General features: G+C 35.2%; 1 protein-coding gene across 6 annotated transcripts in view; it reads right to left on the reverse strand.

Moving 5' to 3' along the window:
* UBR3 (ubiquitin protein ligase E3 component n-recognin 3) overlaps positions 1–12,766 on the reverse strand; it is a 204,872-nt gene that overhangs the window by 125,164 nt on the left and 66,942 nt on the right. For all 6 annotated transcript variants that reach the window (XM_061435648.1, XM_061435616.1, XM_061435633.1 and 3 more), the window contains exons 9-11: positions 8,625–8,804; positions 7,907–8,040; positions 1,705–1,791 (exon numbers count right to left, since the gene is read on the reverse strand). In XM_061435648.1, the coding sequence (XP_061291632.1) occupies positions 1,705–1,791; positions 7,907–8,040; positions 8,625–8,804 (401 nt within the window). The remainder of the gene's footprint in view (positions 1–1,704; positions 1,792–7,906; positions 8,041–8,624; positions 8,805–12,766) is intronic.

Consider the following 12,766-nt stretch of genomic DNA (forward strand, 5'->3'; position numbering starts at 1 on the left):
AAAAGAAGCTTAATTAATACATCTACTTAAATCTGTTTTTAAATGCATATTAAATCTTCATACTGCCAGGAGGTAGTCTTATTGAAACATTACTTTAACCCTATTTATCATTTATCCATTTATCATCTTTTAATGGCTCCCTATAGTTTTAACCTCCTTTAACTGTCCAACTCTTGATAGGACTCTTTGGCTTTATCTATTGTCATATAAACTCATACACTGTAAGTAGAGCCTTTGTATATGCTTTTCCCTTTGCCTCAAATGCTATATATACTTGCTCCCACTGGATTAACGTACCATAAGACTTTGCTGAAATGACATTTCTACTAGGAAGTTTTTCCTGAGTCCCTCAGGGTAAATGAGATGCTCCACTCTATTCTCCCCTATAGCACCCTGGTCAGAATTTTATACAGAAGCGTTCTGATCAAATTAGCCATTTACTTGTCTTCTATTTCCTCAAATTAGGAACCCTTTCATCACTGTATCCCCAGTGTTTAGAACATAGTAAACATTCAATAAATATTTGCTGGGTGAACACATGTTCTACTTTCCTCTCATGAGAGAAGACTCTAACTACTCTGCTATATACTCATAAATGTTCCTCTGCTATACACTCATAAATGATATTTAGAATTTCAGGATTCTTAAATGGCCTACACTTTTGGAAAAATTTATTCCATCCTGTGTTCTAAGTGATTGTTTGATTTGTCTTAATTCAGTTCAAAAATTATTATTTACTTCATCTGTGCTGGATTATTGCAGTAACTTCTGACCTCCATTCTCAGGCTGACAGAACAAATATTTATCACATATGAAATCCATGCCTCTTAGTCAATCCTCATTGGCTAATAGTATTATCTTAAAAAAATGAGTAGAGAGACTCGGTAATGCTTTAAAACAAACAAAAACACTGTCAGAAGACACAGCTATTTGATTTGTGACAGAGCAACAATTTTTACTCAGGTATGCCTAACTCTAAAGCTCTTTCCATTGCCAACAGCTAGTATAGCTGAAATACTACCAGACAAGCAGTTGAGAGATGTAGGCTCTGGACCCAGAATTATTAGTAGTTTGCCATACAACTACAGGCAAGTCATTTAATATCTCTGTATCTCCATTTTGCATCTATGAAAAAGGAAAGGATAATAACATCTTCCCTACTTAACCAGGGTTGTTTTCAGAAACAAGTATGTCAAAGCACTTTAAGAAACAAGAAACTTTTAAACATCGTAAAAGACATATTGTTTGATTCCCAAATTCTATTTAATCTTTTATTCTTTTTTCTTTAATTCTTAATTCTTCTCAGTTCATTATCAATAACAATTACTTTTATTCATGCCCACAGAACACTGACCAATTAATAAAGTTGTGGTACCTTTCCCATCAATCTCCTCTATTCTATTCACATTTGCACTGTCACTTTTTCCTCCCTGAAAGAAACTGATATTCACTCCTGAGAAATATACATTTAATAACATTAAAAATATATCCTTCTCTAGGAAATAAGCAAATAGTTAATGTACTGTAGAATCCCCTAAATAACAAATGATTGGTCTCTTACTTCCCACTTTTGTAAAGCCTAGTGATTTTATGCTTATTCTGACATCTTTCCCTTATCCCATGAAAAGACAGTCATTATTTTCAAGGTTAAATGAGATCTAACACTTTTCTTAAATGCTTTTACATAATCAAAAATATACATACCTCATCTACGAAGTTAATAGCATCAAACCAGTCTTGAAGAGCTTCAAGGCAATATCTAACAACATTTCGGGTATATTCTTGAGTTTCCTAAAATAATAAGCTTTATAAATTTACAGTATATAAATATATATATGCTCAACTTCAAAGTATATGCAATGTATAAAAATGGTTATGTGTATTATATATATGTAAAATAATAAAATATACATATTTTCAAAATAACCACCTTTGCCATTTCAAGAAATCATCATTTCACAAACTAATAGTAACAATTAGTGATAGTCATAAAAATTAAAGAACACAATATATCACCCTCTATATAATATATTCCTGAAAATGAATCAAAGCTGAAATAAATTTATGTGATGTAAATTGGATTCCATTTCAAGAGATCCTAAAAATGTAAGTTCCCTACTGTTATTATTGGGTGGAGTTTCTTTTGGAATGATAAAAATAAAAGTTCCAGAAATAGATGGTTGCACAACACTAAGAATGTATGTATTTAATGTCACTGAATTGCATACCTAAAAATGGGTTAAAGCAGTAAAAAAGAAAAATTATGTTATGCATATTTTGCCACAATAAAAAAAAGAGGGCAGAACATATGAGTTCTATAAACAGCCTGTGAATATCTTAGCTTGCAAACGACTATGTTCCCCTTAAAATAAGGGTACTGTGGAAGAATATTGTGGGCTTCCTGGGTGGAGCTAGTGGTAAAGAACCTGCCTGCCAATGCAAGAAATGTAAAGACTCAAGTTCGACTCAGGGTCGGGAAAATCCCTTGGGGGAGGGCATGGCAACCCGTTCCAGTATTCTTCCCTACAGAATCCCTAGGACAAAGGAGCCTGGCGGGCTACAGTTCATAGGGTCGCAAAGAGTCGGACATGACTGAAGTGACTTAGCACACACACACGAAAGAATATTGTAATGTTTTATGGAGAAATTGATTCAGTGAAATGGGAAAGTATTAAGTTACACAGAAAATTAAATCATGATAGCCTCTCTTTAAAAAAGTAGGCAAAGGATTTGAATAGACATTTCTCCAAAGAGGATCTACAAATGACGAATAAGCACAGGAAAAGATGCCAACACTATCAGTCATTAGGAAAATGCAAATCAAAGTCACAATGAGATACCACTTTATACCTACTTGGATGGTTATAATTTTTTAAATGTAAAATAAGTGTTGGCAAGAATATAGAGCAACAAACTCTCATACATAGCTGGTAGAAATATAAAATGGTGCAGCCGTTTTTAAGTTAAACAGAGTTACCATGAAAGTGAAAATGAAAGGTGCTCAGTCATGTCCGACTCTTTGCGACCCCATGGACTATATGGTCCATGGAATTCCCCAGGCCAGAATACTGGAGTGGGGAGCCATTCCCTTCTCCAGCGCATCTTCCCAACCCAGGGATAGAACCCAGGTCTCTTGCACTGCAAGTGGATTCTTTACCAGCTGAGTCACCAGGGAAGCCCACAGAGTTACCACATGACCAAGCAAGTCTACTCTCATATATCCAAGAGAGTTGAAAACATGTATTTACACAAAAACCTATACAAATGTTCACAGCAACATTACTGACAGCAGCCAAAAACTGAAATCAACCCATGAATGGACAAATTAGTGTGATATTCCTATGCTATGGAATACTATTTAGGAGATTAGTGGCTTCCAGGAAATGAGACAAGGTTGGAACTGAGAGGCTGAGTTTTCTTTTTTGGCAGGGGGTAGGGGCACAGGGTTAAAAATGTTCTGGAATTAGTGGTGACAGCAGCACAACTTTGTGAATATACTATAAACTACTTAACTGTATAGTTTAAGAAGATTAAAATGGGGAACTTCATGTTATGAGAATTTTATCTCAATAAAAAGTTTTTTAGAAAAACATTTTAGGGCATCAATGTCAACAAAAGGTACCATCACTGTCAAACAGGTCACTGTTGTGAAGAAGCAAATGAAAACAATGTGCTTACAACGCTCTACGTCACGCTCTAGCACTGGTGACAAGTGCTGGTTAAGTGCTCCAAAGAGTCATGGCCAGACTCAACTTGTGTCTAGCTTGCAGTAATCTAAAGCTTGCCACTAGATGGAAATTTCACAGCTTATTTGTTCCTGTTTAGAAAGCAAAAACTAGTGACATTCTAGAAGTGTGCCATCCCTTTATCCAAGCTATCTATTATTAATTTAGTATAACTTGTTCAATGATCCCTTAGCACTTTTAAGAACCAAATAGCATACAAGGCAATCATACAAAGAAAGTAAGCTATCAGGTGAAGTTCCCTTTTTTATTGCTAATCCTTTAGTTTTACATTTTATAATTAAAAAATATAAAGAAACAGCTTTTCAAATACTTTTTTTTCCAGTTTACAGTTCTAAAACCTCACAACACTGCTGCTAAAAACTCTAGACATTCCTCTTTAAGAGACAATTATAGCAAAGTGATAAAAAGCACTGGTTCTGAAATCAGATGGATTTGTTTTCAAACTCAAGCTTCTACTTGTAGTTGTGTAAATGTGGACGAGTTGTTCAACCTCTGAAAAAAAAGGGATGATACTACCTACTTTTAACAGATGCTATGAAGATTAGATAAGAACATAACATAAGGAATATAGTATAAGAATAAAGTCTGGCATAGTATAGGCTTTCAACAAGAGAACATCTTATCTAGGACCCAGATGTCCCTTTAGCTGACAAACTCCTCTCTTAAGTATTACAAGATAACATGAGCTCATTTTTCTCTCTGTCGTCTTCACTTCTTAGATTAAGGGACCCAAAATACAATGAAATCCTGGCCTTCAAAAATGAAAAATTACTACTGCCTGAAAATAATGATTTCTCTTCATCACAGAAACATAGCTTCAGTCTTATAATCCAAATGCATCCTAAACAGTTGTCAGAATAATCTTCCTAAAATACTGATCTTTTCATATCAACATCAGATCAATCCTCTCTCCAAAGGCAGCATCTTTTCTGTTGGCTTATATGATGCTGCACTCTTCTGTTTTTTTCTCCTTTCCCTTCCTGACATTTAAATGTTAACTTTTTCTTCAAAGTCCATTTCCCTTTTCTCCCAACTTGACTGCATTCCATCCCCTGGCAGTAAATGCCATTTTTATTCCCAAGGGTCTAAAAGTTATACCCCAGCCCAGACTTCTTTGAGTACAAAACTCATATATCCAACTGCTTATTTACTATTTCCACTTGGATGTTTCAGAGGCATCTCAAACTTAACATATCTAACTCTGAAAACTTTAAACCTACTTTTCTATTATCTTTTTCACCTCTGTAAAATTATCTCCATATATAGCTACTCAAAAATTTATCTAACTCATCAATAACATACACTCCATCACCAGCCCTTTTGGTTCTACCTTGAAAATACATCTTTAACATTCAAAATGCACCTTTAATACATCTTGAATTTCAAACCTGAAATTTCTAGAATATTACCACAGCATCTTAACTGGTCTATTTGCTACTAGTCTTGATGCTCCCCATACTCTCCTCAATCCAGTCTTTCCAAACAAACAGAAGGAACTTTTAAATACAAGTCTGATCACATCAAACCCCTACTTTAAAATATTCACTGGCTTCTCCTTAAAATTAAAGCCAAGGCTTATTAACACGATCTATAAGAACCTGCATTAATAATCTACTCTCTGCCTATCTCTCCAATCCCATCTTATTCTCTGGCTCCAGCCACAAACTCCTTAAAAAGACCAATTACTTTCTTATTGGGGGTAGGTTATTTCATACCATCTCCCCTACTACCAGCCCTAATCCCACTTTTATTCATATAGCTGGCTTCTTCATATTTTTTCTTCAAAAAGGCCTTCCCTGATCCTCAAATCCATCAGTCTCCACACTCGTCATTCTCACAGTAACCTGATATTTTCCTGTAGAATATTTACAAACGCTTACAAAACAAGTCTACGTGCTTACTTACTTAATGTCTATCTCCACTACTAGACTGCTCCATAGAGCAAGAACCACATCTATTTGATTTGTCTGACACCCAAACCCAAACATCTAGATAGCATCTGGCATAGAACAGCGTTCAACAGACTTTTTTTTTTTCAAATAAATGAACAAACAAATCTCATATTAGATGACAGGGTTTTTTTTTTAATAAATGCTACAATGGAGATTAAAGGAGGTACTACAAAAACAGAGACTAGAATCATAAATCTGAAAGAAGTTAAAATGAGCAGATTACATGTCAGCTGAGTCTTTGAATACAACCTCTGAAAAGCTAATACTAATGGCTTTTCATTCCAGTTAGAACTGCTGCTAAGATCCTGCTGTACACCAAACAAGTCAAAATCTGTAGCAGTGACACTTAAGCACATATATTTTTTAAGCTTCCCAGATGATTCTCATGTAAGAGAAGCACTGGACTAAGCAGAAAGAATGAGCGCATATGTCAAAAAAAAAAAGGACTAATTTGAACAAAAGCACTGAAATCAAGAAAGGAACTGCATGCTGAGGAATAGTAATCAAGCCAATGAAGGCATGGAGGTAGATGGGGTATAGGAAGGCAAATTATGACAAATACATTGAAGACAAATTATGGAAGTTCTTAAATCCCTCTATAGGAAATATGGACACTATCCTGTAGACAGAAAGGAATGTGAATGATTTTTAAGCAAAGGAGAAATAAGCACAGAGCTCAGAAGTAACTTAGATATTAGGAAAGACTAGAGTAGGAAGACTCTAGAGGCAGAAAAATCAGTTAAGAAGTTACCTTAACAACCCAGATTTTTTAAATACTGACATAAATAAAACAGAGGAAAGAAGTGGTAGAGAGAGACATTTCTGGACAAAAGAGAATTCATGGTATCTGATTATAGTTTGAACACAGCTGGGGAGGTTTCTATATTGGAAAGCTGCATCATTTATAACACCATACATAAAATGACATAAAGGACACAGTATAGACACATGTTTTTAAAAAGTTAGTTAGGAACCTGAGAAAACTCATGTACCTATAAGGAGAATACCAGAATATTCTGACATTCTACACTGAATAACCAGAGCTATTGGAAATTTGAACCTGGCTAGCCTGTAACAAAGTTGTGAGTCATCTGTATTAAGAGAAAGCTGGAGTCATGAGAGAAAATAGAAAGCCACTTAAAGAAACACATACATTTAAAGAATATATGTAGAAGAGTCTCATAATAACCCTGTGAGTAAGAGCAGGCTTTGCTGTCCCATTTCTGTTTTGTTCCCTTTAGGTTTTTAAAAGAAAAAGTCTGAGAAGTTCAAATAGTTTTAAATGAGTTGACCAAGTCACCTAAGTTGAAAGAGGCAGAACCAAAAGCACTATACAATCTTTTGCAGCATGCTTACTGGTACAGGCTAGCAGGTAGGACTTCACGCGATCCATACAGCAAAATCTTAAGTCCTTAGTTTCATAGGGCCAGGAGATAACATTTTTCTGAACTATTCAAGGATTCTGGAGACCCATCAAACCAATACTTTAAAATGCAAAGGTAAATATATGTATTTTTATAGAAAGACAAAAACACATGCAATTATAAGTGAGCCGGGCTTCTCTGGTGGCTCAGACGGTAAAGCGCCTGCCTGCAGTGCGGGATACCGGGGTTTGATCCCTAGGTTGGGAAGATCCCCTGGAGAAGGAAATGGCAACCCACTCCGGTACTCTTGCCTGGAAAATTTCATGGACTGAGAAGCCTAGTAGGCTATAGTCTATGGGGTCTCAAAGAGTCAGATGGGACTTCACGTTTCTTAATCAATTATAAGAATTTATGTTGTTGTTATATACTCTTAGGTTCTTTTCACAAACAAACAGGAATTGCATGAAATGTATATTGATTTTGTTCTTGGAATCTTAAAAGTGTAAACTTTACTGCAGTTTATCCTCATCCCTTGAAAGATAAGAAACATTAGGTAACCAACTGATAATGGATAAAATGAAACAATAAAGATGAATGTGAAGCTACAAAGACTATTTACAGTAAGGGAAGGCTAGAAAGATCTGATAATTCATTTACATAAATCAAGTCCAACCTACCTAAGAATAATAATTACTGTCTTAGGTCAACTTTCACAGAGCTGAATTCAAAATTAAACACTGCATATTATTACATACAAGTAAACAAGTCAACGTTTCCACAAATCTTCTTCTTAAAATTATTTTAAAGGTAAATACAGAAATTAACAAAAATATTTTCAACATACCCTAACTTTACAGTGTGATAAGAGTCCCCACATTGGCTGTGCACAGGCTTCAAGTTCAGCAGCAAAGGCAGCATAGTAGGTCTGAGATTCAAACTCCACATGCTCATTTAGTTCTCGCTTATTTAAGTTCATACCTTACAAAAATTAAAACAGATATAAACCATGCTGAATGGAAACAAACACCTACACTCAAAATTAAGTAAAATACTTCCTCATACCAAACAGATTTTAATGTTCACAAATGGCATAAATGACAAAATATGTACAGAAATTAATAAATTATTAAAAATAAAATAGTCTGGTCCTTTCGGAATTCTTTATAAACTAGACTTTCTTAAAAACATTTTGTGAATTATCTCTTTCTTATATAATATAATTGAATATATTAAATAAACTCAAAACTATTTTAATTGGCACTGGTTGAACTTTTTATGGAAGTGTTAACAATCTTTCTTATAAGAAAATTTCTAGATTAATGCTTTAAAATGCTTTTTAAAATTACACTGCTATTTCCTATATAATAGTTTGACTTTTTTCATAACTCTGATATGTTTCATGAGCACTTTATTAATACTTACAAATATCAATTAAAATGAGACATTTCACGTGTAACTGAATGATGTGCTATTTATTATCTTTTAATTAGTGTCTGATAGTTTACTATTAGTAATTTTGCAAACTAAAAATAAATAAATAAGAAAAAAACTGAAATTCATACCTTGAAAGAAAGATACAAAGTTCATCCATGTCACTAACAAACCATGGTCCTCCAAAAATCTCTTAGCCACACTTTGATGAGAAAGGATATTAATAAAATCACTGACAAGAGGCCAATAAGTGTTATTCTTCAGCAATGCTTCTCCACAATTCACTACAACGTGTAAACTATTTTCTTCATCTAAAACAGACACAAACACATACACCCAAAAAAAATCAGCTTAAAAAAAATAGCCTGATTATCAATGATAAAGATTATATATTTTAGAATCAGAGTCACCTAAAGTCAAACCCCAACCTGACATTTAATACCTATATGGCTTCAGGTATATTACATAACTCTGAATCAATTTCCTCACCTATAAAAATGGGGAAAAAACACATATATTAAGGCAATTAAATGAAACATTAACATAACACTTAGCACATCATTACAATTATTATTACTACCTGTCAAACATATTACACAATATTGAGTTATGAAACTATAAAATACATACATAAACTTCTTAAGCCTTAAAAAAAAAAAAAAGCCTCAAAGTTTAAACACATCATTGGAAGGAAGCGATGGGGAGGATTAGGCTTGTATAAAATCTTTACTATTAGAAGTTATAGCATGTATGTATTAGCTCTCTTGACCTATTTCCCTATTCCACCTTAACTGATTCACTGGACAAACAAGCCCCCCGTTCCTACTGTAAAACACATTAATACCCATAATACAAAGAATGCTCAAAGTTGAGCCTATTCCAGACTACACAAGACCCAAGGTATATGCTTATCCAGAGTCTGTTTTGTTTCTGTTCATACTAATTGTTCTTTGTATTATAATCATAAAATTTAAATCACAAGTATATAATCTGATAAAACGCGAATGCATAAATAGAGCTATTATAAAAGCTGGATCATAAGCTTTTGAAAGACAATAAAAGTGCTTAAGAAAATCTTGGAGGAGAAAAATCATAAGAGTACAGAAGACTTTCAAAACTCAGACTGTTTCATAAAAATTTTTATGTTCTTATTCTACTTTAAAGAAACTGAAAATGGAAATCACAGGTTCTGCTTTACAAATGTAGTATATACAAGAAGGATAAAAGAGAATTCCAGTAAAGAATACAATAACTTACAAATGCTTTGCCCAAAATGAAAAAACTGGAGAACAAACAACCATTCTTATGATTTAAGTTAAAATCCTCTGTTTCAGATATCTATGTATCATTTTTAAACAATTCCTCACTCTAATCAACTTTCTAACTAACCACCCTATTGTCAAACTCATCAGTGAAGAGGGCTTCTACTGGACTCCATATTTCTATAAATTAAATTTAGGTTTCATTCCGTGAAATTATTTTACCGAACTCAAACTTAACAACATATGAAACAGGACCCACAATAGAATGATAGAGGGTATAGCTGAATGAGGAAATGGAGATAAGGGAGGTTTTACAAATTACCTACACCTAAGATTTGGAAACAGTGACAGACTTTATTTTGGGGGGCTCCAAAATCACTGCAGATGGTGACTGCAGCCATGAAATTAAAAGACGCTTACTCCTTGGAAGGAAAGTTATAACCAACCTAGACAGCATATTAAAAAGCAGAGACATTACTTTGCCAACAAAGGTCCGTCTAGTCAAGGCTATGGTTTTTCCAGTGGTCATGTATGGATATGAGAGTTGGACTATAAAGAAAGCTGAGCGCCAAAGAATTGATGCTTTTGAATTGTGGTGATGGAGAAGACTCTTGAGAGTCCCCTGGACTGCAAGGAGATCCAACTCATCCATCCTAAAGGAGATCAGTCCTGGGTGTTCTTTGGAAGGACTAATGTTGAAGCTGAAACTCCAGTACTTTGGCCACCTCATGCGAAGAGCTGACTCATTTGAAAAGACCCTGATGCTGGAAAAGATTGAGGGCTGAAAGAGAAGGGGACGATGGAGGATGAGACGGCTGGAGGGCACCACCGACTCAATGGACATGAGTTTGAGTAAACTCCAGGAGTTGGTGATGGACAGGGAGGCCTGGCATGCTGCAGTTCATGGGATCACAAAGAATCGGACACGACTGAGCGACTGAACTGAAGATTTGGAAATGTTCTCTGACAGCTACAGCCATTATGAGTGAGTGAGCAGTTGATTTTGATGGGACAGTGCTTAGGGATGCCGAGATTTTTTTAACTTTTATAAACATTGAGAATCACTGTTTAATTGAAATCAGAGGATGAACAAGCAAAATACAATTAATCAAAATCACTATTTTCCTGACACTGCTTTAAATACACTACTGTCCTTGTGAAAAATACCTTGGAATCTATAATGAAACAAAATGACTAGAACTTCTATTTTTATCCAACTGATACTTTTCCAAATATAGATACAGGGACAGCAGTGATTCGGTGTTAGATGATATTCAGTTCAGTCACTCAGTCGTGTCTGACTCTTTGCGACCCCATGAATCGCAGCACACCAGGCCTCCCTGTCCATCACCAACTCCCGGAGTTCACTCAGACTCACGTCCATCGAGTCAGTGATGCCATCCAGCCATCTCATCCTCTGTCATCCCCTTCTCCTCCTGCCCCCAATCCCTCCCAGCATCAGAGTGTCAATTCTTCGCATGAGGTGGCCAAAGGACTGGAGTTTCAGCTTCAGCATCATTCCTTCCAAAGAACACCCAGGACTGATCTTTAGAATGGACTGGTTGGATCTCCTTGCAGTCACTCAGCAACAAATATTTACTGAGTTCCTACCAAGAGTCCAGCATTCTAGTAAGCTCTGAAAATAAAGTGGAAAGTAAATCAAGATTTTATACAGTCTCTTTCTCTGCTGAGATTAATATAAGAAGATACAGCATGGTAGGGCTGTAAGAGAAAGAGTACAAGAAGTTCTAAGAACAAATAAAGCTGGTCTACAATTTAGGAAAAAGAGTTTCCTGATGAAATGATGTTTATACTGAGATTATACATCATTCTACAGAATGATGTAGAAATTGTGATTAGCCAAACAAACTAGACATGAGGAGGAAAAGGTATTCTAGGTAGAGGAAGCCGTATAAAAAAGATTGGAACTACTGGACAAAGAATGCAGAGGTTAAGTGGCACCAGTGAGTCTAGATGGCCTTATAAATCAGCCTTAGCAGTTTGCAGTTCATGAGACGAGAATGGCAAGCCACAGAGGGGGTTTTAAGCAAGAGAGGACATGAATAGATGTTTAGTGTGGAGAGTGATTATAGAAGAGTGCTGATGACTAGTAATATAAGGCCTAGAGATGGCAATGGCTTGAACTACGGTACTGGCATAAAGAGCAGAGATGAAAAGAACTGGTTATTCTAATATATTTAAAGGATTTAAATGACAGACCTGGTGATGGTCACTATATCTACAAAGAGTAAGAAGTCAAAACTGACTCCTAGGTTTTAGGTTGGGCAGCTCTGTAGATGGTTAGTGTGGTGCCAAAACAGCAACCTGAGCACTAACACACACAAACTTATAGACACACACACACAGGTAATAGGAAAGAAGCAGAACTTCATAGACAGAGAATGAGTTTTTGGTGTTGACATTGTGTGTGTGAGGTGCCTGCGGACATCCAAAGAATATAGTTCAATAAATAATATAATATTCAGGAAGGATGATCAATCTGGCATTATGAGCAACTACAGACATTACTACAGTTATGCAACACACGGTTTAAAGTTCCATTCTACACAGACAATTTCACAGGACAAACTGTAAAATTTCAGGGATATGGAAAAGTATAAGAAAGTAAAAGTATAAGGAAGGGGTCAAGTACTACTAGAGGCTTTTTCCTTTTAATCTTCAGTTATTGCTGTGGCCATGTGAATACTCATTGTATCAGCTCCTACATTTACTAACAGTATAGACAAAATTTTCAAACACTGTCTAATGACAATGCATACAAAAGCTAGACAGAGGCTGTTACAAACTAAAAAGCATAGAGAACTTGGGTAATATCTCTAGCTAATTCAATATATTTAAAGCTCATTCCAATACTCTTCATGTAAAAACAAGAAAAACATATGGTGTTCTTAGAAAACCAGTAAATATGTACCATGAAATGTTACATACTTTAGAAAGAGGAAACAAAAACAGCATTGGAGCTAAAGATAGTGTTAGACTTGGCTTAGAAA

Source organism: Bos javanicus, chromosome 2, assembly GCF_032452875.1.
Source record: "Bos javanicus breed banteng chromosome 2, ARS-OSU_banteng_1.0, whole genome shotgun sequence".
Taxonomy (NCBI): Eukaryota; Metazoa; Chordata; class Mammalia; order Artiodactyla; family Bovidae; genus Bos; species Bos javanicus.